General features: G+C 45.5%; 1 protein-coding gene across 2 annotated transcripts in view; it reads left to right on the forward strand.

Annotated features, from left to right (window-relative positions):
* The first annotated feature begins 1,258 nt into the window (after positions 1 to 1,258).
* LOC111150887 (ENAH, actin regulator) overlaps positions 1,259 to 25,547 on the forward strand; it is a 132,569-nt gene continuing 108,280 nt past the window's right edge. For both annotated transcript variants that reach the window (XM_022508567.1, XM_022508568.1), the window contains exon 1: positions 1,259 to 1,295. In XM_022508567.1, coding sequence (XP_022364275.1) covers positions 1,291 to 1,295 — 5 coding nt within the window. In that variant the 5' untranslated portion in view covers positions 1,259 to 1,290. The remainder of the gene's footprint in view (positions 1,296 to 25,547) is intronic.

Consider the following 25,547-nt stretch of genomic DNA (forward strand, 5'->3'; position numbering starts at 1 on the left):
CAAGCATGACTGTCACTCTCTTGCTTTGCTTCTGGAAGTGCACATGATCTCCAGTGTCCTAGTACAGTTGCAATTGTACGTCCATCTTAAAATAACACACCAAAACTTTTGAATAGATTTCCTGGAGTCATGCTAGGGCCTCCATCTTGGACCGGATGGTGCAGCGATCCGAACCTGGTTGCAGGGGACCTTTTCCACGCCAGCCACCTTTTGTACAGTAGAATTCCCCCCACCCACCCCGTCCCCCTCCTCCTCGTCGTCGGGACTCCAGGACGCCTGCCATTTGTCCATTCTGAAGCCTTACTTGATTAGGGGATTTGTCTTTGGAGGCCGCCCCCCGCCCCGGGGCTTTCTACGAGTTTGCGGCGTCCGCACTCCGCAGCTACCTTTCCAAGCAGGTGACTTGGAAGCCCCGTGAAAGACAGGACCCTTGACCCCTGGTCGCCGGGTCCCCCACTAACCCCCCCGGCCCGCGCCCCTCCACCGCCCGGCGACAGCCCCCGCCCCCCACCCCCCACGCCCGGGACCGCGTGCGCTCGCTGATGAGGTCATGCCCACTGCCGGGGAGCTTGTCTCCCGACTGGTGCGTCGCGCGGGCGGTCCCGGAGGACAATGCGGCCCCCCTGTCGTGACTAGGTGCCCCGCCCCCGCCCAGGTGCGGGCTGGGGAGCTCGCAGCCTCCGCAGCCCCCGCAACCCGGGCGCGGGGGAGAGCAGGCGGCGGGCCCGAGGCCACAAAAGGACTCCGCCGAGCGCACACCGCAGGCCAGCGGGCTCGGTCGGCTGGCGCGGGGGCGCTCCTGCCCCGCCCCTCGCCGTGCGCCCCCCCCCGCCCCGCCCCCGCCCCGGGGGTGGGGTGGGGGCGGGGAGGAGGGGGGTGGGGCGGGAGCGAGGGCGGCGCCTGCGTGCTCCCCGGCCGCGAGCCCCGCCTCCCCGGCCCCGCGCGGCGCTCGCGGCTCTCTTGCGCGGCTGCGGCGCCGCCTGCACTCGGCCCGGCGGCGGGCTCCCTCTCAGGGCGGCGGGGCGCTCCCGCAGCGGGGACGACGCGCACCCGGCGGCCCGGCCGCCTCGGCCCCCGCCCTCGCAGCCTCGCGGCCTCCGCTGCGTCTCCCGCGCTCGGCCCGCGCCGCCGCTTTGTGCGGGGACATGGTGTAGCGCCGGCCGCCGGAGGAGGAGCCGCGCGCTGGCCGCCGTCCGCCGTCCTCCAGCCGCGTCCCCGCCCCGGGAGGAGAGGCCCCGGCTCGCGCCCCCCGCGTTCCCGGCCGCCGGGGAGCCGCGGGCCGCCGGCACCATGAGGTGAGGGCGCGGGCGGGGGCGGCGGGCCATTGTGCGGCGGGCGCCGCGACCCGGCGGAGGCCCCCACCCCCGGCGGGCGCCGCCCGGCCCCAGAGCTTCCGTCCCTTTGTCCCTCGGGCCTCGCTCCGCACCCAGCGCTGGGTCTCGTCGCGGCGCCGCCTGCCGTCCCCGGGGTCCTGCTCGGCCTGTCCCCTCCCCCGCCCGCGCGCCCGGCCCGGCCCCGGGATAGGGATGGGGAGGGGGTCGCTTGCCCTGGCGTGCGCGTTGCCGGGAGACGGGTATTGTTCCGGGCGGAGGTGAGGAGTCGTGCGCCTTCATCCCGGCTGGAACCGGGGGTGGGGGGGCATGGGGAGGGCAGAAAAGTTTGGGAGCCCCGAGTGTGCGGTAGCGGGTGCCTGAGCGCGGTGGGCACCGAGCACTGGAAGGTGACCGGTCGCCGGCGGGGCGGGGGCGCGGGCGCGGCGCGGGCCTGCGTCTGGAGGGCGCATTGGGCTCCGGGGCGGCCGCGAGGCACTGCAGCGGCCGCTCCCCTCTCGCCGCCCGCGGGTCCTCCCCGGAGCCGCGTTGCCAGCGTGCGGTCGGGAAGCGGGCTTGCGGTGGCCGCGCGGGAGCCGCGGTGGGCTGCGTGTCCCCCCGGCCCGCCCTGCTGGTGGTGACGCGCCGCGCTCTGTGCGCCCCGGCCCGCTCGGCGCCCGGAGCCCCGGGGGCTGGCGCAGGACTCGGGGCGGGCGGGCCTCCGGGCTTTGCCGCCGGGGGTCCCGCGGGGGGCTGCGCTCGGCCTCGAGGGGAGGTGGGCTCTCGTTGCCTTCGCCGCGGAGGCCCCTTTGTGCTCGAGATTAATGGCCAGCCGTTGCCAAGACCTTCATAACGCAGTACAATGAGATTTCAGCGGTAGAGCCTTGAGATTCCTTTGCTTTGGCGAGAAAATGTCATGTCATTGGGATTCTTTCTCAATTTAAGTAGTTTCCATTTTAAACGCTAGTTTTCTTTATTTTTTTTTCTATCCAGCTTGAACATTTTGCCATTTTTATTTTTAAATATGTTTTTGTGTGACATAACTGTGTTTTTCACTTCAGCTTACTGGGGATTTGAATTCTGTTTTCTCCGATTCCAAGTTACAAACGCTGATTTTCTTGGCCTTAAAAATGTGTTTAAAGCTTTTAAGGAAAAGTGACCCCTTTTCCTTAGTCATTCCACACAACTTATTTTCAAATGTAATGGATCATTTTAAAATGTAATTATGGCGTGCAGACCAGAAACAACATCTCTGAAAAATTCGGCCGGAAAAACTTGAACCATGGGTTTGAGCATTTTTTTTTTTTTTCTTTTTAAATCCGGGTACTGATGTCCTTGAAAACGCAGGAACTAAAATAAAACATATGTAACGTTATACCTTCTAATAGCATGTATTGTTGATTTCTGTCTTAAAGACTCAATGCTGTAAGGAGTTTTGCAGACCAGAAGTTAGGAGGTGTTCCCCCCCCCCCCCAATTTGGGTAAATTTTTCTCAACATTGAGAAATGTAGAACAGCGAAAACTGGGGTATTTTAAAATAAAATCATAAAGCTTTTTGATTCAGAAGTTATGAACTAAAAAAAAAAAAAAAAAAAGAAGTAAGTTCTGGGTATTCAATGAAGTTTGATCCCTGTCCTGTGTGTGTCACAGGTAAATTACCTGTTCACTTATAAGTTCCTTTTCTAATGCAGAGTAACTTGTAAATTTCTAAACTTCCTGCTCTGTTCCTTACTGAATTTGGAGTGGGTACTTTCCAGTAGCATAAGAGCAAAACATGGGTGGCCAGGTCTGAAAGGTTTGCTCAGGTAGTCCACAGCGATTCTTCGTAGGCGAATTCTGAATAATTGAAGAGCACAAAAGAGGATCAGCTTTTCACTTGGTAGGCATTGGATTGTTTGGTAGGTGGTTGGTGCAACTCCCCTGTGCACGTTCCTTATATCCTGGGGAAAGTAGGCTGCTTTGGTGTGGAAGTAAAAGGTTCTTGTGTCGGGTGCAAAAAGCTTTGGGATGTTTCAGTGCTTAAGAAAGGGCTTTTCAGGTTCTATTAATATTTGACTTCATCTCAGTGATGCTTTTAAGTACAGTAGGACATTAGTGTTATGGTATTAAATTGAGTCTTTTTATATTAAGAGGTACTTGATGGTTTAAAGTCTGTACAGAAATAAAGAACGGATGGGCAGGAATTTCCATGCAGTTGGTCAGAATTCCGAAGAGAGGATATGTTGCCATTTAAGTATTTGTGATAAGATCACTCCGATGACTTCAATTTCAGGAATAGCAGTCTGGCTGGGTGTAATATTCCTAGGCAGAAGGGGAGTGGATAATGCTTTACATTCCTGAGACCATCTTTAAGGCATTCTACACATGTGAAAAGCTCTATATAGAATTACTGGTTAATACTTTGCTTAAAGAACATTCTCTAAAGAAATGAGAAAGTTTCTCAGACAATATGGTGAAAAGGAGGAGGCCCCCAAAACTGGTAATTTTGTTACCATAACTTCCAGCTTCTTGGTTCTACTATTTTTTGTTTCGGTAATATTTCAAAAGAATAAGATGATTTGTGTTGGAGGTAGGTGTGTGTATATGTAGTAGTAATAGAGTGTAGGCCTTTTAAATGATTCCTTTTTTTTTTTTTTTTTAACTAGTTGGTTACTCCAGGTTTTTTTTTTTTTTTTTTTTTTTTTTTTTTTTAAAGATTTATTTATTTCAGAGAGCACACAAGCAGAGAGGGGCAGAAGGAGAGGGAGAGAATCTTGCCTCCCACTGAGCACAGAGTGCAATTTAGGGCTGATCCCACCACCCTGAGATCATGACCTGAGCCAAAAACTCAAGAGTGGGAGGATGCTTAATGGCCTGAGCTGCCCAGGAGCCCCAGGATCTTTTTTTTACAGAAGGAGGAGCTTTCTGACGTAACACAACTGTACGTAGGCTAGTGGGTAAGAAGAGCCTGGAAGATTATTGCTTTGATGTTTGTGGGTCCGTCGTGTATGTAAATAGTCCACGCTTCTACTCACTACTGTGTCACTTTCTCACCTTAGAAAAGGCGTGGTAGGGTTGTGAGGCTTCATCGAAGCCACTGGCTAGCTGGGGAACCTGCAGCTAATCACGTGATTTCACTGATCCATGTCTTAAAATATGTAAAAAGGGACGGTTATTGACGGGGTAGTGGAGGTCAGATGATCGTGGAAGGGAAGATATTTGCATGCTGTGTAGCACGTACAGTAATGTTGCTTCTCTTGTTTCGGGGCTCAGCTCTTAGACTAGTTATGTAAAACTTTGGGGTAGTCTGCTTTACCTTTCTGGGCCTCTTCTGGTTCCAGGATGGTAAGTAGGTTATATTTTGCTTATCTTCTCCAGGTAGTGGCTCTCTTGTTGATCGGCACATAAATGCGTTTCTGGGCTTGGCGGGAAAGAGTGCTTGATGTCCTCACCCTCGGGGTTGCTTTGGGAGGTCGTGGTCCCAGAGAGTGGTGGTGGGAGGGTTTCCTGGAATGCTCCTTATTTGATCACCTGATCCAGTCCAGCCTTCTTATTTCATAAGTCAGGAAACTGATCTTTTACCATTTCCTTCCTGTGTGGATATTTAGAACCTTCGGGATACTTGTTACGATTTTTTGTTACTTTGCTTTATGGTAATAATAAGCTTCATGCACATTTTAGAGTGTCAATTGATCAGGGCTCAGAAGATTTGCTCGTTAATGGAGCAAACTTGTAAAAATGGACATACCCTGTTTTTTCACAGGATTGTTGTGTCGAGTGTCAAGTGGGATGTCCGGGAATGGATGCAGATACAAGTGCCTCTGTTCTCGCTGGTCTTCACTTACATTGTAGCTGTTCGGTGTCTGACTTTCCCACAGAGGTTTATTTTAGGGGCAGCAGCCAAATTTGCATTTTTGGGGGAATGCCAGCGCTCCTTATGTAGGCATGGGTTTGTGTTTTAGATGTTTATTAAGTATATAAATCTTGGTAACAGTTTGGATTCACGGAGAAGATTTACTGACATTTGCACAGTGTTCCAGGGTTCCGGTACATTGCTCGCCTAGTGGAATAGGCAGAATAACCAGGTGGACCCCGTTTAGCTGGTCTAGAAGAAATGACATCCCAGTCTGATGGTTTTGGTTCCTTACCCTCCACACAGCTTAAATCTAGGGTGATTGTGTAACTTGTAAAACACCCAGTCTTTATCATGGATGTGAGAAGGATTTGGGAAAATGTGATTTCGATTTTTATGCGGTCGTGGGAGAGGAAGAGAAGTAACCCTTCTCTGTGTTGCTTAAATCACAACACCCCCCCGCCCCCCCAATGATGAATGGGATTGAGTGTGAGTAAAAGTTAAAGGAGAGAGTCTGAGATGAGCTGTACCTCAGTAGGTGGTTCCCCAAGTAAAGGCTTAGGAAGCTTTCTGGAGTAAAAAGCAAGAATGGAATTCTTTGTCAACCATCTGGGATGTAGTTCCAGATTTATCTACCCACCCCCCCTCCCCAGCCATTCCCCTGTGTTCCCATATATTCTGTGTATATATTTTTTGCTTTTGCATTTATCACATTGTTTTATAAATAATGGATTTTTCTGTCCTGTTTCATTGTAAGCCCCTTGAGGGCAGGGATTGCATTTTTATGTTTATGGTATTGGTAAAATATTTGGCAAATGGAGGGTGCTCATGTCAATGTTTGGCTTTGGCCCAGGATTTCTTTTCCAGAATCTGTTCCCTGGCAATAACAAGCACCATTTTTGGAGCACCTTTAACATTCTTTAAGCTGGACTGGGTACTAGAGGGTACATTCTGGTATTTGGCATGTAATAAATGTCAATTTAATTAAAACAAAAGCCAGTATCTGGACCACAAGATTGGGTGTAGAGTTTGTCTCTTACTCAGACACAAATGGAAATGGCAAAAAGAGTGTGACTCTGCTTTGTCCAGCTCCAAAGCTCTTTGGAGGATACCAGAATCCTGCCCTGTCTCATTGCATTCTGAATTAATAGAAGGCGGGTCTTTCTGTTTGCCAGTCTCTGATATGGGACTTGTAACTGTTTTGAGCAAAACGCTTTTTTTCTGTGTCTCTTGGGTTAGCTTGTTTCTGTTCCACTTAGTGCCTCCTTTGTTTTGATTCTCACCAGTGCTTAAAATGCCGGTAATTGCTTAGTTTCTGATACAAAGAAGATGTATTTCTCAGCTCAGGCTGCCATAACAAACAATAGCGTAGACTGGGTGGCTCGAACCTCAACTTAACTTTCTCAACGTTCTGGATGCTGGATGTCTGAGATCAGGGTGCTGGTGTGGTCTGGCTCTGGGAGGGCTCCCACTACCTCCTGGCAAACTGCCTTCTTGTGGTGGAGACTTCTTCCTGTGTGGAGACTTAGAGACAGACAGAGATCTCTCTTCTCTTCCTGTAAGGTCACCAGTCCTGTGGATTTAGGGCCCACCCTACGACCTCATTTAATCTTAATTATCTCCTAAAAGTCTTGTCTCCAAATATAGTCACATCAGGGGTTAGGGCTTCGGCCTACGAATTTGAGGGGGGGGGCACAATTCAGTCTGTAGCAGAAGGTGCCCACATTTTTTTTTTTTGTCTTTGATAAGACTTTGATGGAAGAAGCTAATTTGTATAATGTTTAGGCAGTCTGTAGATAGGTTTTAAGTAACTCTACATGTAAGTGTTCTTTGCTAAAGAAAATAAATGAGGGATGTGGTTTATGCAAGAGACATCGTATGTTCTAGAAATTTCTGTATATGGGGAAGCTTCTGTTTTATAATGATTCTAATAAATTTAATTAACATGCAGCTTTTCCGAAGAACCATTTTGATGTGAAGCCGTGTCCATATATCTAAGTTTACAGCTGGGCACGGCAGTGGGTTAAGGGGACAGGCCTTGAGGTCAGTCTGAATTTGGGTTCTGTTTTGACATTTACCAGTTTGTTGGTTTTGGAGTAGGTTCTAGTTTGAGATTTGAATTTCTTCTGTAAGATGGAGATGCTTTCTGCATTATAGAGTTGTTGGCAAAATTAAATCAGAAATTATAGAAAACCCTGGCATGGCACTTGGCACATGAAATGGACTTGAGAGGAGGGAATCCCTTATTTCCATGAAAGTCTGCCATTTCCTCAGTTTGTGGTAACCATGTGAGGAACCCTGTACAATGGGACAGCTGCGTTAGGACACAGCTCGGCGGTTCCTTACAAAGTGAAACTCGGAGTTACGCTCCCAGGTGTGGATACCAGAGAAGCGAAAGCCTTCATGCACACAGGAGCAAGTCCACGGATGTCCATGGTGGCCGCGTCCAGAGGAGTCACACAGTGGAGACAGCCCAGGTGGGCCCTGACTGTGCCGACTTGGTAGGGAAGAAGATTCGAGATCTGCAGAGCACAGGTGGCATCAGATGAAGAGCCCTTTAGGTCAGATCACAGGGGAGCGCGGGCTGCAGTGAGGGGCTCTTTCTGTGGCTCCCACTTGTGACCATCTGCTCAGACCTGAGTCCTGAGATGGCCCTCCCCCTCCTCTCATACCAGCGTCCTGAGCAACTTGGGACAGTTCAGTTTTTAACAGTTTCAACAATTCATGAATCTGAAGTTTTAATTTAAAAACTTGGGTTATTTTTATGACTTTGTAATCTCTTTAATCATTCGTATGTGTAGTATTTTGAGGGAATGAACCAATTACTGTTGTCCTGATAAATGCCTGGTCAGTGTTGTGTTGTGTTTTAGTGACTTTTTTCCTTGCGTTATAAACTGCCAGTACAGGTTTTATGTAGATTTTAGAAGATATGGAAAGTTTAAAGATGTTGATAACTCAAACCTAGACCATCCAGAATTTTGCTGTTTTGATTTGTAGCTTTTTAGGCTTTTTGTAATGCACATATGCTGCTGTAAATGTGCTTGTGTGTGTATGTCTATGTTTTAAGTAAAGGTGAAATTATACTACATTATATGGTTTGTAATTGGCACCTTTCTATGTAATCCTTGTCACTAAATACCAAGCTGTGTAATTTTAAGTGACTGCACAGTATTTTTTCACTATGCTTTGGATGACTTTAATCTACTTAATTTATATCTTAGGGGGTGGACTTTCAGATTTTTTTTCATTATTTTTGTTATTATGAAACTGCCATAAGCATCTTTGGATATATGTCTTTGTGTACATGTTTGATATTTTGTACTTGTACATCTACTTGTATTTTGTGATAAATTCCTAGTAGTAGAATCAGCAGGATTTTTTTCGTTTCTCTTGCTTTTTTTTATTAGTAGGTCCTGGGAGGTCGACCTGTGTGTTTGCAGCTGCTTCTCCTTGATACTGCTTAAGTATAGGCCACTGTTACCTCATGTGAACATTTATTTATTTTTAATTTTTAAAAAAAGATTTTATTTATTTGTTTATTTGTCAGAGAGAGAAAGCGCATGTGCACAAGCAGGGGGCACAGCAGGCAGAGGGAGAAGCAGGCTCCCCACAGAGGAAGGATCCCATGTGGGGCTCCATCCCAGGACCCTGAGATCATGACCTGAGCCGAAGGCAGATGCTCAACTGACTGAGCCACCCAGGCTTCCCAAGATTTTATTTATAAGTGGATCTTGGTACCCAGTGCGGGGTTCAAACTTAAAATCCCAAGATCAGGAGTCAGGTTCCTCCGAGTGATCTAGCCAGGCACCTGTCATGGGAACATTTAGTGTCTCCCTGTTTCCATTCTCATTCCCCCCTTTTCCATGCAGCAGTTGGAATAATCTTAAAAGTGGCCACCAATTATTGTTAATCCTTGCTAAAGCCTTTGGTGGCATCTTCATACTCTTAGAACGAAACCCAAATTATTAAGGTCCTGGTTCATCTGTGTTCCTAGTTCCCAGCACTGGCCTCTATAAGTACACAATAAATATGTGAGTGAATAATAAGTGAGGTCAATTTACAAGGCCAAAGGGAATTTTATTACTTTTACCAGATTAGCAACATACATGAGAGTTCCAGTTAACTGACCTTCTGGCCAACTTAGGGCATTATCCACACCCAATGTGGGGCGGATCTCCTGACCCTGAGATCAGGCGGTGCACACTCCACTGTCCAAGCCAGCCAGGCACCCTTCTGTGTTTTGATTTGCATTTCCTTGATTACTAGGAGAATCGGACATTTCCTTATGTGATTATGGAACAGCTCTGTTTTTGTGTAAGTTGTCTGTCGGTCCACTTTGTCTGTTTTCTCCGTGGGATATTCAGTCCTTCTTGCAGTGATTTATTATGTGGTTAACAAGTAGCCCTTCGTCGTGCAGGTAGATCAGTTGCCTGGTAGACCGGGTGTGAGCTGGCTGGGTGCGCCTGCTGCTGGTGCCCTTGGACTCGCCCGTGTGGTCTCATCCCTTGGCTGGGCTCCTGTGGTGCGTCTGTCTCTCACCTAGAAGTGGCCATCGTAGTGCGCAAGCTCTCATCAGACCTCTGCCGACAACCTGTTCCCCAGCCTCCTGCGCAGAAGCCAGGCACATGCTCAAGCCCAGAGTTACGGGGGGGCGGGGTGGGGGGAGACATGGACTCCTCACCTTGTCTTTGAGTTTTGTTTGTTTTGGTGTAGAAGCACAACCATTTCGTGTCACAGCTATCTGTCCTTAACCTTGATCGTTTCTGCCTTCTTCAGCCGAAAGCTGTATGTGTACGCCCGTGTTTTCTTTTCCTTTGGTGGTTCCATTTATGCTTCAGTGTAAGCCACCTGCAGTTTCTTGTGGTGTCAGGTGGGAGACGTTAGGTTGGCCTCGAGCTAAATAGCGAGTGTTTGGTCACCTGTCAGTATCCTTTGTTGACTAACCCATCCTTTCACGTTGGTTTAAAATGCCATGTCTGTGTGTCCTGGGTTTCCATAAATACTGGCTTCTGGATCTGGACTCGTTAATTATTAAATTCTGTGCTGTTTCCTCACAGTTCAGTGACTCTAAGTTTATAACGTGTTAATGTCTAAGAAGTGAAGTTACTGTTCCTTTTCTTAGGATTTTCAGAACTTTACTTTTCCATTTAGTGCATTCTTCTAGATTAGTCGTGGAATTATTTTGTCAGTTACAACAAAAATGAAATAGAAAAGGTAAGGATGCCTGGGTGGCTTAGTTGGTAAAGTGGCTGCCTTCAGCTCAGGTCATGATCCCAGCAGCGTGGCATCGAGTCCCACATCGGGCTCCTTGCTCGGCGGGGAGCCTGCTTCTCCCTCTGCCCCTGGCTGCCTCTGCCTTCCTGTGCTCGCTCGCTCTCTCTCCCTCTCTCTCTCTGACAAATAAATAAATAAAATCTTTAAAAAAAAAAATAAAAAGAAAAGGTATATCCCTAACCCTGTTGGGGTTTTGGTTTGAATTGTGTTAAGGTAATGGACTAATAATGGGTAAAGGACAGAATTGACCCTTTGATAATATAAAGTTTTCCGTTCTTCTGTTTCCGTATTCAGACTTCTCACATCATCTCTAGGAAGGTGCAGCATCACATAGTTTCTAGTTCAGTAGGTTTGATGCGCTACCTTTAAAAAAACTTCTATATTTAGAAGTTAAACTTTCAGCTCATTTACACTGCTAGTACATCTGTTCTCATGTTTGCTTTTCTTAATTTTACTTAAAATATATGTGCTTGTATTTAAACATAATGTCTGGGATTTTAAAGAAGTTTTTCCTTTGCTAAGAACTTAATTCCAAAGTCAGAATTTATATTCTACGGTTTTCTTAGATTTTGAAATCTAACCGCTAATGGTTATTGGGTACTCATTGCCTGAAATGCTTTACCTATTTCTTGTTTGATATTCCTCCAGTAAGTTTTTTTTTTTTTAACATTTTATTTATTTATTTGAGAGAGATCTACAGAGATAGCAAGTGAGAGCAGGAGCTGGGAGGAGAGGGGCAAGCAGTCTCCCTGCCAAGCAGGACCGTGGTGGGATCATGACCTGAGCCAAAGGCAGCCGCGTAACGACTGAGCCACCCAGGTGCCCCTCCTCCAATTACTTACAAAGTAGTAGGAGCTGTTGTTACTGAGTCAGATGAGGACTCTGAGCCACAGAGGGCTACGGTGACTTGCCCAGGGTCACCTGCTAGTAACCGGTGGAATAGGGGGTCCCGGCCCGGCAGGCTGGTTCTAGAGCTCACGTTCTCAACCAGTGTGCCCAGGGGCCTCTCTGTCCTGGTTAACTTGTGCGGACTGAAGTGTGTATTTAAGTTTTCTAAAATGTTGATGTGTCAGGAATGATTTGTTTTCTCCGTGATCTCATCGTATAAGGGTGCTTTATTTTCTGCAGGTAACTGGTCCGAGACAGGGCTGCGTGGAAGGGGCAGGCCTAGACTGAGCGGCACTTCAGCGATAGCCAGGGTGGGGAGAAAAGGCTTCATTTGTTTGGCTTTAATCCTGAACAACGAAACAAAATTATGAAAACATTCATGCTGTGGTTGCAACTGTGTTAAATTCTTAGAGGAACAAGAATGAGGCAAGTGCTAGTTCTTGTTTTTATATAATTTTCTTTAAAAATTGTAAGATAGGATGGAGCTATACCCCTCCTGTCGTGATAGATTTTTCTAGTATAATCCCACAGAAGGTCATTTCACCCAAATACTCCAGGGCTCCACTAATAAGGCCCGGGGTTTACCTCAATTTCCAGTTATTTCCTTTTAACCTCCTGTTACCTCATCTCTGTTAGCTTTCTCCAGTTATTCTTTGCTTGTAACTGTTAAAATGCTTTCAGCGGCAAGGAACAGACTGAACGTATTTAAACGTCCACATTTACTGACCTGTCGTTGGGTCCAGAGACAGAGCTGGCGTCAGGCCCATGGCAGCGCAGGCGCACTGGTGTTTTTGAGCTCCGCCCCACGCTGGCCTCAAGTTCAGACCCTGTGGTTCTCGGAGATAGGAGGGTCATCTCCAGTGTCCCCTTTTCTCCCCTGAAGGTGTAATCCACCTACTGCTGAATGTGCTCGTTAACAAACGTACATGCAGCTTGGTGGGTCTGTACTGTGTGTGCACGCCTCTGTAGCCACCAGCCGGGTCCGCATACAGAGCACCCTTCCCACTCATTAAGTTCTTCCAGGTTCCTGCCCCATCAGGGTCCCTCTCAGATTGTCATTTCTGTGGCTCTGCCACTGGTTGGAAACGTGCTCCTCGTTTGGAGTGGCTTCATGAGGCTCGCACTTGCACGTCCTTCGTGGCTCGCATTGCTTTGTCACTGAAGCCTGTGCCCGTCACCGAGAGACCAGTGGGGTGGAGGGGAAACCGACCGACAGAGCCAGTGCCGCCGGGCACAGATAGCTGATAGGGACCGAGTTTCAAAACGGTTAGTTCATTAGTGAATGTTTCTGTGTTAGGGTTCCTTTTGTGTTTTGGGGCAACCTGGCATCTTCTTGGAGTCCGGCAATGCATCCTATTGGGACCCCTGGACCTATTTTGCCCTGTATTATGTTTTCATAGACATGTCCTTCTGGATTCGCTGTTGTGTGGCTCTGTTGTCCCTTCCAGTCTGCTGTCTCTGCGGTAGTCAGCCCTTTCTGCGGTTCCCTTGTGGTCAGCTCCTCTCCTGAGTAACACACTTTAGTGGCCTCCTTCCACTGTTAGAATTAAGACTGAACTGGTCATGGTCTAGGGGCACGATTCCTGCATGATTCTTCTTGCTCTGTGATTCCAAAATTAGTGATGTGGCCCAGTAAGATAAATCCTCAGAAACCACTTTAAAAAGGTAAAGATGTGCATAGACATGATGCATTCTCTTGTGCTTATAGTTTCGTGGGGGGAGTAGCCATTAATCGCTTTTCACAAGCTTTGAGGAGTGGTATGTGGTATCCTGAGGGTAGAGACCATTTCATATATTTGTGTTTGCTTTCTTTCAAAATGTCATCTGCAAATAATACTTCAAAATTTTCTCTTGTAGTCTTTTTTACTTAAGGGAGAACAACAGGATTATTTTGTATTGGTTTAGTGTTTTGTGATACCTGTCTGTTATTTTGTTCAAATCATCAACTTTAAGGAAACTCTCTCCATCATCTTTTTATATTCCTCTGGATGTGGAAGTTTTTCAAGGTGTTTTCATTTTGAGAAGAGATAGTCAAGTTTAACAGTCCTCTTTGGCTTCAAAGCCTTTCTGCTCTTTACCAGCTGTGAGATCTTCCCTTGGCTGTCCAGATCTCAGATCCTTTCTGTGCAAAATGGGATTAACAGTCCATTGCCTTGTTTTGCAGTTCGCTGTGGTGCATTTAGAGGATTTATGGATTTGGTGTGTTCTAGTTACTCTTTTCTTTGTGTTGCACCCTTACTTTTATTTTTAATAAGTACAGGCTTCTGACTGTTCCTTGGCCTTTTTTCTTTGAATGTGAATGACTTCTGTTTTTAGGCACTCTAGGAGCAAGGAACCAGTTAAACTCTTAGAGAACCTATATATTTTTTTTTAAAGATTTTATTTGACAGACAGATATCACAAGTAGGCAGAGAGGCAGGCAGAGAGAGAGAGGGGGATGCAGGCTCCCTGCTGAGCAGAGACACTCCCTTCCCCCATCATGACCTGAGCCAAAGGCAGAGGCTTTAACTCACTGAGCCACCCAGGCGCCCCGAGAACCTATATTTTAAAATGATGTTTAAAATGTGTTAAGAGGAATCTTCAAATTGAAAAACAAAGCCCCGAACTGTAGAGCCATCATCTGCATCGTGGGGAACCAGCCTCCCATTTCCCCCATCAACCTTCGGATCTCCCCGACTTTCCCGTCCTTGTGCTTGGGCGCTGTGTGGCCCCACACTTGCTTCTGAGACCCTTGACCTGTCCCTGTGGCACTCAGGACGGACGTCTCCACCTGGCCCTTCGGCACCTTCATGAGCCTTCGCCGGGCCAGTCTTTCAGGATGGTCTGTCTGTGGTTCCCCGAAGGTGCCCATGGGATTTTGGTCTTGTTTCTTCTGTTCTGTCTTCCTGAAAGTTGCTTTGGTGCCCACTCTGTCTCTCGCTTCAGCTTTCTCTTTACTTTATGTCTTTAGTGATCACTCCCTTCTTGGGCTGATAGCATCTGTTCACCTTCCAGAGCATTTGGTACTACTCCAGGCGTAAGTTTTCCCTCAAAAAATTAAAGGTAAGCTTTTACTCAGGTGCATTTCCCTAAGCACTTTGTAACATGCTGGGCATCATCAGGGACTTCTAATAACTTTTAAAAAATAAATTTAAAAACTAAAGTCATGATTATTGATTGTTTTAGGCCTTCCCATTTTAATTCTCTAGCTGAATCCTGCGATTTTTCAATGGTATTAAGATAGTACTTTGAACAATTTTGAGTTAAATACAGTATGTTTTTATACCCTTATAATCAAGTTATGCGGAAAGGTATGATTAAGTGACAAAGTGAAGGTATCATGGTGTAATATTGGGATAAGAAATTTCCATATGTAAATGTTAATATATTTATGCAGTATAAGGACGACACATCAAGTCTATTTTTTCCTGCCTGGAACCCTTATTCAAATAGGTATCCTATCACCCAATCAGCAGTTCTGTTTCCTTTTAACTGATTAATTGGTGCAGTTCTATTTGAATCTGCACAAAGTACTAAAATCAGAAACTGATTTGGTAACGTTTTTATACAGATCACGGGTGCGGTTGTGAAGCAAAGCAGTTTACTTTTTGCGAGCTCCAGATGTATTCTTTCCCTTTGCTGGTGGATGTTTGGAGTTGAGGCATGGTGATGCGGGCTGGTACGTCTGAACTTTGTAAGGCCGGCTGGAAACTCAGATGAGTGGATCTTGCATCTCAAATTTGTAGGGCAGGCCAGTAGGTTGGAAACTCGGGATTTTTATGTTGCAGTCTTGAGCCAGAATTCCTTCCTTGCTTCTCCAGCTTCGGGTGTTTGCTGGCAGTCCTTGGCGTTTCTTGGTTTATATAAATGCGTCAGTCAGCTTCTGCTTCTGTGGGCATATGGCCACCTTTCCTTGTGTGTCTCTGTCTTCGTGTAGTGTTTTCCTCTTTTAAGGAGACTGGTCCTATTGGATTAAAGGCCCGACCTACCTCAGTGTAACCTCACTGTAACTGATTACATCTGTAATGACCCTGTTTTCAAGTAAGGTTCTGAGATACAGGGGTGGGAGGTGGGAGGGTCGGGAGGTAAGGGAGGTGGGGGGGTGGGTGTTAGGATTTCAACATTATTTCCTGTCTGAGTTTCCCACTATGGTATGGGCCACAACTTTGGTCTCCTTCATCTCTCCCTTTGATCAGCTAACTGCCCAAGATGACAGATTTGGGGGGATGCATGCATACACACACGTTAGATAGAAACACATGCAAAATATCCATTAGGGCTACCAGAACTAAGAAATAAATTCAGCAAAATTGCTGGGCATAAGATCAACACACAAAAATCAGTTGTGTTTCTGTATACCAGCAGTGAACAGTCTGAAAAAGGACATAAGAGTGCAGCTCTATTTATAGTACTATGTAAAAGAATAAAATACCTAGGAATAAATTTAAGCAAGAAAGTGAAAGACTTGTATATTAAAAATTATAAAATATTACTGAAAGAAATTGAAGGTCTAATTAAATGAACAGAGCTCTGTGCATGGATTAAAGACTTAATAATGTTAAGATGACAGTACTACAGTCATCTACACGTTCAGTATAATCTGTCAAAATCCCAATGGCAGCTTTTTTTTGCAGAAATAGAGAAGCCCACCCTAAAATTCAGATGGAATTTCAAGGGATCCAGAGTAGTAAAAACAATCTTGAAAAAGAATAGAGCTGGAGGACTCCCACTTGCTGATTGAGAACTTCCCCCAGAGCTGCAGTGATCCCAGCAGTGCGGTTCCAGTGTGGATACAGCCCTGTAGGCCATTGGAGCTAGACGGAGCATCTGGAAATGAAATTTGCACATTTGTGGTCAGTTGACTTTTGGTAAGGGTGCCATTCAATGGGGAAAGGATAATCTTTTCACCAGATGATGCTGGGAAAACTGGATATTTCTAGTCATTTTGAAAGAAAGTATTTTTACCTCCACTGTGAATCCCAACCTCTCAATCAGGCTTTATTGATGTTCGGGGCCAGATAATTCTGTGTTGTGGGGGCTGTCCAGGCTGCTGCCTGTAGATGCCAGTAGCTCACCCCAATCGTCCCCCAGTGGCCTCCAGTGGCCGCCAGTGGCCACAGCCAAAGATGTCTCCAGACAGCCTCAAATGTTGCATGTTGGAAAAGTCCCCTCAGTCGAGAACTATTACTCTAAATTCTGTAATATCAGGAATTACTGTACAATTTTGAAAAGTTAAAAAAAAGCTTAACGTTTAAAATATTTAAATGTTTTGTTTAAGTGAGAAAAGGTGATTTTTGTGCTGTTCCCTATTTTTTTTTTTTAAGATTTTATTTATTTATTTGTCAGAGAGAGAGAGGGAGAGAGAGCAAGCACAGGCAGACAGAATGGCAGGCAGAGGCAGAGGGAGAAGCAGGCTCCCTGATGAGCAAGGAGCCCGATGTGGGACTCGACCCCAGGACGCTGGGATCATGACCTGAGCCGAAGGCAGCTGCCCAACCAACTGAGCCACCCAGGCGTCCCTGCTGTTCCCTATTTTTATTACAAAAGACACATCTGTTAGCTTGGTAACATCACCACAATTTCTAAATAGTGTTTCAGAAAGAAAATCTGTCCTGAAATCAGTTGAAAAAAATCCCATTTCTAAGTTAGGAACTCCATGAAGATGAAAAAAATCAACTTTTGAATTTTAACACAAGTGAAATGAAAAAAAAAAAAAACCATTGAAAGAAATTGTTATACCTCATTGTTAGTTCATGCAAGTATTTAATTAGCTCATTGTTTTAAAAGATATTTTCATGATGAACTTTTGTGTCCCAAAGACTTGATGAGTTTTCCTCACTGATCTGGCAGCTCGATACAGGCCAGGCACAGGGCATGAATTCCTGGCTAGAGGTCACAGTATCTCCAAGGTGAACCTTTGCTCACGCTGGGTACAAACCAAGTGGGGCAGCCAGTGACATATGACAACTTTTAATATTCCCCCTTCTGTAAAATATGTCAATCTGTGATATGTAAAAGCTATTACTTGTACATTTAAGGTCAGGCCATGCGACTTGCTAGGTGCTTCCGGTGAATCACTTTATATAATGGATTAGGATAAGCCATGAGATTGGTGTGGTCACTTACCTTGGAGGAATCCTGGGTTTAGTCACGTGGTTGGTGAATGACAGCTGAGATTCAAATCAGAGTCCTGCCTAATTTCAAAGACTTTGCTCCTCAGACTTTATACAGCCTGTAATTCTTTTACTTTCTAGTGCTGCTGCTCCGATTTGAGGTCCAACCTTAAGATCACATCCTGTGCTGTCTCTGCTCTCCTCTCAGTTTGTACAGCAAGGAAGTGATGGGCAATGTAAGGAGGGGGGCAGATTTTGTAAGTCTTTGAAGGACAGGGTAAAGGAATGATACTGATGGGCTGTGAAGGGCACAGCCACCTGCAGTGGGGGGATTAGCCTCGGCGATGCTCTGGCTGGAGAGAGACAGAGACAGTGCGTGAGTGAGCATGGCCAGCAAGCCACGGAGCCTAGACCCGAACCTGGGAGTGGTTCATTTCATTTCCAAAGTACACCAAAGGGTGTACTTTACCCTAGGTCTTCAAAATGATTTGAACTTTTCTGGTAGATTAACGACTTCCCATTTGTGGGCTCTGAGGGCAGCTGTAAGATTATTTTGCAGAGTACTTATATACCTGTGTGCACCAAGCTTTGCCTGTGATCCTAAGCTGCCAGCCTTCAATTCGCATGCATCATATTTCAAGTAAATATGTACATGCCGTTAAGATATTATACAGATTAATTTCAAAGGTAGTAAATTCAAAGTGCTTTTATATGTATTTTATTATTTTTTTTAGAAAGAGAGAGAGGGAGGGGCAGAGGGAGAGAGAATCTTGAGCAGACTCCCTGCTGAGTGCGGAGGGGGGGACACGGGGACATGGGGCTCGATCCCACGACCTGGAGACATGACCTGAGCTGAAATCAAGAGGCGGTCACTTAACTGACTGAGCCACCCAGGGCAGGGGTCCCCCCAAAGTGCTTTTCAATCAATTTTCTCAGTCAATGTACATTAAAAGTACAAGTCATGACTTTAAAATGGCCTTCTCATCTTCGAAAAGTTTGAGAGCCACTCTTAAGTTTATTTTATCTGGTATTTAATCTGTTTATTAGGTGGAGTGTGGCAACCATTTCACAAAAGAAATGGGGAAATCCCAAAACAATGAACGTATTTAAAGCCATGGCAAGAATAATGACAAGCTTTTATGTTTTGGTCTTTAGATGAAGCAGAATTCTGTCGAAAAAAAGTTTTATGAAATGTTACTAATTACCTGTATAGGTAATAAGGTAATACATAAAAATAGTTCAAATAACATTTTAAATCAGGAAAAATTTAAGTTGTTAGGAAATTGCAGCCCTCATTCATAAATTACGATTTTTAGAAAACAAAATGAAACACTCAAATTCCTTCTTTTAAATTATGAAACAAAAGATGCATGGGTATGTTATTACCTAGGATTTTTTAAAATAAGATTTTTATTTATTTATTTGACACAGAGAGAGAGAGATCACAAGTAGTGAGAGAGGCAGGCAGAGAGAAAGGAGGAAGCAGGCTTCCCGCCGAGCAGAGAGCCCGATCTGGGGCTGGATCCCAGGATCCTGAGATCATGACATGAGTGAAGGCAGAGGCTTAACCCACTGAGCCACCCAGGCATCCTGGATTTTTTTTTTTTTTTAAACCAATTCTTACAAATGATGCATTTCAAAGAAATGTGTCCCCTGGGCATTGTTTTTTTCCTTGTACATAGGGAACCTGCAGAGTAAAGGCATCTCAGTTGCTCTCAAGATATAAATGGGCTGGGACTTGGGCCTGTGTTTCTGTGGCTTTAGACTTTCTACCATTAGGCTGTGGGTGTTGGCGGTAGTCTCTGCCTGACAGTGTTTGCATCCCTCCTCAGCTGCGACAGGGTTAACTGTGGCTTGGCAAGTGGAGAAAAGGAGTTCTGTGCTGTTTCCAGCCTGTGGGCCCTCGTTGCCAGGCAACAAGCATTGTCAGTCAGTACAGGGTATCGGAAATTGGTATTCTGTGTCCCTTCGCACCACATGCTCATTTTGTAATGGGAGAGAAGTGGTTTTGGGCTATTTTGCAAGGTTTCTTTTTAAAACAGACGTTTAAAGATGATTTTCCTTGCTTTTTATAATTGGTTACTTTAAAGGCCTGGGAGGTCTTTCTGTTCTCACATATAAGTTACACTGAGATGCTGTGTTCAAAGAAAGGGTTTTATATTTTTGCTTTGTATTGTATTTGTTTATTTGTTTTGTTACTGTTTACTCAAAAACGAGTACATTTTTGCTGGAAAATTCAAGTGAAGTAATTGGAACATCAGAGCTTTATTTGTTTCTTTTGAAGTATGGGTCCAGAAGTTGATGTCAGAAGGGCTTGCTTGATAAAGATTATTTTTACAGGATTCCTAGCCTTATATAGAATCTCATGTAGAATCTAATAGTTTATTTTTTTTTTTCCAGGAGAAATCAAAATCTTCTGATAGCAAGTGGATGACAGATAATAGCCTTTTTCTAGAACATGGTGGTACAGTATACATACTGTCTCCTGTCTCAGGGGTGGGATGTTTGCGTTGGGCACCTTCACAGTGTGTCCTGGCCGCCCCCTCTCTCCTCCTCCAGGGACAGGCTGTGCGGCCAGTTAGTGACCTAGGCCAGGTCGTCTTCCACGTGCTTCTGATAAACTGACTCATTTAATCTTCGTGACAAACCTAAACGGTGCTTTTACTCTGCTCCAAGAGAGCACACGTTGTGTGAGGCAGAGCAGGACGCGCAGCCAGCCGGCCGGAGTCGGGGTTTGGTCCCGGGAGTCCAGACCCATGCGCTCAGCTGCCACGAGACGGCGCCCTCTCTTTGAATCATTTTCTTTTCTGTGCAGTGGTTAAGAGTGATGATCTTTTCAAAACTACCCCCCCCCAAAAAAAAAAAGGCTACAGAATTTTTTCAAGTAAATTTAGTATCTTTTGCCAGCATTTTGGACTGTTATTGCATTTAGTTTGGCTATAAATTGTGTATGTCATGAATTTTAAAAGGATGCAGTTTGTGTTTTCTATTATGGCGAATTGTGTGTCAAATTATAAATGTTACGGCTAATTACGTGTCGAGGATTTAGTGCCCTTTTCCGGCCTGTTTCTGGACCACTTCCCATGCTGTTCCTTCTGGGAGAGTGCGCAGAATGCACGGTGTTTTCTGGTAGCCTAACACATGTATATAGGGAGGTAGGTTGTTAGGAGGGAATTCTGATGTGATGCATCCAAAGTCTGAAGCCCTTCAGCATTGGATCTTCTGCTTCTGAGTGTTTTCTGAGTTCATGTTCCTCTTCTTCATGGAGAACCTTTTGATGCTCATATTGCAATCTTGAATGAGGAGCAGTAGGCTGGAGTGAGGCAGGAGAGGGCAGTGCCCGGGGTCCTTGGAGCTTTCTGTTAATGCAAGAGATGATGGATTTTCTTTCTGCTAGGGACCACATCTCTATTCCCATTTTTTTTTTCTTAAAATAGAGATTTACTTATTTATTTTAGAGGGGTGGGGAGGGGCAGTGGGAGATAGAGAATCCCAAGCAGGCTCCATGCCCAGTGAAAGTCTGATACGGGGCTCAATCCCATAAGCCCAAGATCATGACCTGAACCGAAATCAAGAGTCGGATGCCCACCCAGGTGCTTCTCTCCTCCCATTCTTTAGCTAAAGAACCCACTCTTCCCTCTGACTCTCTCCCTCCCCCTGTGAATATTCTGGCACATCTTCTGCCTTGAGACTCCTCGGCCTGAATCCCCCCTAATTTGTATGCACCATCCTGATCAACCAGATTGGCTCTACAGTTTACTTCCATTTCTCTTCACTGTTCACCATCTTAAAAAAAAAGTTCCTCCCTTTATTTTTGTGCATTCATGTACACATTTGATTATGAGCTCTGCATATTTTGTTCATTTGAAGTTTTGCATTTTCTATGCTTCTAAAAAACTCAATTTTATTAGTTGCATATTTCACTGTAATTTACCTATTTCCTTTTAAATGGCTATTTACATGGTTTAAAGTGATTCTCTATAATGAATAATGCTTTTATGGACTCAAAGGGTTTTTTCCTCCTAATTGCAGCTAATTCCTTAAGATAGATTTCCAGAAATAGTATTAGATCTCCAAATAAATAGAAACTGTTTTAAAAGCTCTTGAATCACAGTGCCAAATGCTTTCCAGAAGCGTTGTGCCAGTTTTCATGGCAGCCTGCAAATATACAGAGTGTCCATTTCACGGCAAGCGGCAGCGGCGGCAGAGAATGTTTTGATGTTGACCTTTAAATCTACAAGAATTGACTCATGGCTCCACTGGGCCTTTATCCTGAATCACACCTAGACTCTAAAGGTGGTGGGATTGCGTTTGGGAGGAGGAAGGCCTGATTACCCCCATCTCCTCTGGCTCTCTTTAAGTTCTGGGGTGATGCATTTGCTGCCCAGGTAAGCGCTCATTTACTGTTGTGCCCTTTTGGATGCGTGAAGCAACGGACTCTTTCTGCTTTCATTGCTTTGATAAGTTGGAGGGTGTGGGACAAAGTAGTGAGTCTTTGGAAATGCCATTCCCTTGGAAGCTGGGGGCAGGAATAGGTTTGGCTGTCTCCTTCCCCCTGCCATTGGGCTCTGTACAGTCAGCATACGCATCCCAAATGAGGTTCAGGAGCCACCGGTCCAGGGGGTGCTTCTGGGATGTAGCCTGAGTTACTGTTGCTTCTCTAGCTAGAAAATCATTAGCAACTCTGGAGGTCGAGTGGCTTTTCTCAGAAAGGTTGTTACAGGAGGTGCCTGGGTGGCTCAGTGGGTTAAGCCTCTGCCTTCAGCTCAGGTCATGATCCCAGGGTCCTGGGATCGAGCCCCACATCGGTCTCTCTGCTTAGCAGGGAGCCTGCTTTCTCCTCTCTCCCTCTCTGCCTGCCTCTCTGCCTATTTGTGATCTCTGTCTGTCAAATAAATAAAATCTAAAAAAAAAAAAAAGAAAAGAAAAAAGAAACGTTGTTACAGGATTCCCAACTCTCATGTGCTGAGAAGAATGTTTTCTCTGAGGAGAGGAGGCTGAGGGACTCCTGGTCACCCTGGGCTTTGTCTGGGCTTTGTCACCGCATCCAGCACAGTCAGCCCTCCTGGCCTTGAGCCATTTGGACTTAAGGGACTTGAAGCTCTTGATTCTCTCTTTATCACACTGGCTGCATCCCTGGGTCCTTCCCTCCGCTGTCTTTCTCTTCTTCCTGTCAGACTTGCATTCCTCCCAGTTTTTCTTTATGCCCCGTGTGCTGCTGCTTCCCAGATTTAAACTTCAGGCTCCCTGTCTCTCGTGAGCTCTAGAACTCTGAGTCATCTGAGAACTTAATTCATTTGTGTATCTAACAGGCACCTTTGATACCACATGTCCAAATCCACGTGTGCAGTATGTTCCTACCAAATTACACTGACTGAGAAATGGGTCTTGCAATGACAGCGTTTTCTTAGAGTCCTAACTAAAACAATAACATAAAGGGCTGAATTATTAAGGCAAATGCCTTCCATCTCGTTTGGTAAGCTTTAGATTCCATCATTTTCTTCTAGTGGGAAGGTTTGCCTGCATCCTCCTGAATGACTGAGTCCAGAAGTTCTTGCTCAGGACACAGGACACTTACTTGTGGGAGCTCTCATGTGTCCCCGTGCCTGCAGACACTGCTCCTGGTTCTCAGGTTTGTATTTTTCACATCAGCTGACGAACAAGAATCTGGGCGGTTGGCAGGGTGGATGAGCTGCTGGCTTGGGAGTGCACTGTTAGTGCCCTTGTACGGAGTGTGGGGTGCACTGATTGACTGTGACTGTACTTTTGCCTTTATAAAAAGGGGGAAATAGAAGAGATGAAATATTAATAACACAGTCGATACAAATCCAGAAGTCACTAGGTATTCCTAAGTAGTGTTCTTCCGTCTCAGTGGGACTCCGCCCTAGTTATATGTAAGCTGTCTCTATATGGTAGGCAAGATGATTTCGTTGAAACTGTTGGAAATTCAAGTCAGCTGAGGAAGTACACCTCTTCCAGAATCAGAGCTGCCTTTGGACCTCAGGGATGAGAAGAATATGAGCAATTTTGGTTGACCAGGAGTTACTCTGGGCGCCCCTGAAAACTCATTTTTACATTAAGACTGTTGCTTGGCTCTTGCCCACTCCACCATTGGGGTGGGTCGTGTAGGACAGTAGGGATGCTTGGACCTGGTGTCTGAGTGTTCCATATCCACGTTGTTGACCACGGCACTCCACCATCAGGTGTCAGCAGGGGAGAAGCCACTTCACATCCCACCTACTTGATGATGCAGGATGTACATGCCACGTAAGATTGTGGCCTGCGGAGAACTGACCCCATGCCAGGTGTCATAAGAACCAGGATCCCAGGTATGTCCCCTTCAGGGGATCTTTAAGTTTCTTCACCTTGCAGTTGAGACCGGATGTGGGAAACAGAGCACCCTTTTGTTGTCAAGGACAGATTGCTCAATTGCCACTAAATTACAAAGCTTTTAGCTTTTATTTTATTATTTTTTAAAAGATTTTATTTATTTGTGAGGGAGAGAATGAGAGTTTGAGCTTGAGAGGGGGAAGGACAGAGGGAGAAGCAGACTCCCTGCTGAGCAGGGAACCTGATGTGGGTCTCCATCCTGGGACTCCAGGATCATGACCTGAGCTGAAGGCAGTTGCCCAACGGACTGAGCCACTTAGGCTCCCCAGCTTTTAGCTTTTAAAGTCTCTTATCTCTTCCAAGAGATTTGTTAATGAGTCATTGTACTTTGGATTTATAGATGAAATTACGGGGTTTTGATTCCTTGATAAAAAGACATGTTGGCTGTTTCCTTTCCTTACTTAACAGGTTAATACAGATGTTTTTTAGAATAGCTACCCAGCACAAAAGGGTTACCCTTTAATCTGAGAACCCTTGGAGAAGTATCTGATTAATATTTAGCAAAGCAAAAAAAAAAAATAAAAAAATAAAATTTGGGAAAAACATTTTAGAAAACATTTGGACATTAGTAAATGGACTAATTTACTAATTATAGGATAAAATACAAAAAAAAATGGGGCAATAGAAGAGAGAAGTGAAGCACAAGAAGCATATGTCCCTAAACAAACAAAAAACCTGCCACCTCTTTGTTTTATGTTGGCCCTTTCTCTAAGCCTATTTTTTGGATTTTTTTCCCCTGAGATTTCTTAAATCCATGGGAAGAACTCTAATGCCTTGAAAGTTCTTGACTGTTTTTCTTCTGGGTTTTAGTGTAATCCCGAATCTCTGCAGTACAAAAGTTCCACTTCTAATGCCTTAACTTCCACGTTTTTTTTGCTCCGAGTAGAGAAGGCTTCTGTGCACTGGGTGGTGTGTGGAGGTGGGTGGGCGGGGAGGGGAGTTTCTTTAGAAGCATATCTTTCTTTTTTTCAGGTTTGTCCTTTCTTCCTTTTGAAATTCAGTCTTTGACTTTATGGAGCAGATTCCTGCTTGGACCCCCTCCTTCCAGGCTTTTCTGTAGTTACATGTTTGAGGTTTGGGTTAATGACATTGTGCAGCAGTTTCTCAGGCATACCCCTGAGACATTTTAACCGCTTCATTAATGTACACTTTATATACAGTGTACAGTTTGATAAGTTTTGACATGTATGTGCCCATGAAACCATCAGCACAGGCAAGCTAGGGAACATATCCATCACCCTCAATTTAAAATTAGAAGCACTGTCAAAAAAATTTGGAATATAGGAAAGAGAACGACGTTCCCTATAAACCCTAACACTTAAGATGCATGAATGCATGAGCTTTGGTATCTCTTTGATTTAACACGTATCATTAACGCTTTTCCATATTGTTACATGGTCTTAATAAGACTTTTTAAATATATATATATTTTTTAATTTGACAGATCACAAGTAGGCAGAGAGAGAGAGAGGAGGAGGAGGCAGGCTCCCTGCTGAGCAGAGAGCCTGATGTGGGACTCGATTCCAGGACCCTGAGATCATGACCTGAGCCGAAGGCAGAGGCTTTAACCACTGAGCCACCCAGGCGCCCCTTAATAAGACTTTTTAAAGAGTTGATCGATGACACATTAAAAACACCCTTTCTATGCGTCTAACGTGATAGTACACAGAATGTTTCATGTTGGGGGTAAAAACATTTTCAGCTGCATTTCAAGCCTTTCCTACAAGGAGCGGGGGCTACAAGGAGGGGGTCGGAGGAGAC

The sequence above is a fragment of the Enhydra lutris genome, unplaced genomic scaffold, assembly GCF_002288905.1.
Source record: "Enhydra lutris kenyoni isolate GAN:26980312 unplaced genomic scaffold, ASM228890v2 scaffoldscaffold24, whole genome shotgun sequence".
NCBI lineage: Eukaryota > Metazoa > Chordata > Mammalia > Carnivora > Mustelidae > Enhydra > Enhydra lutris.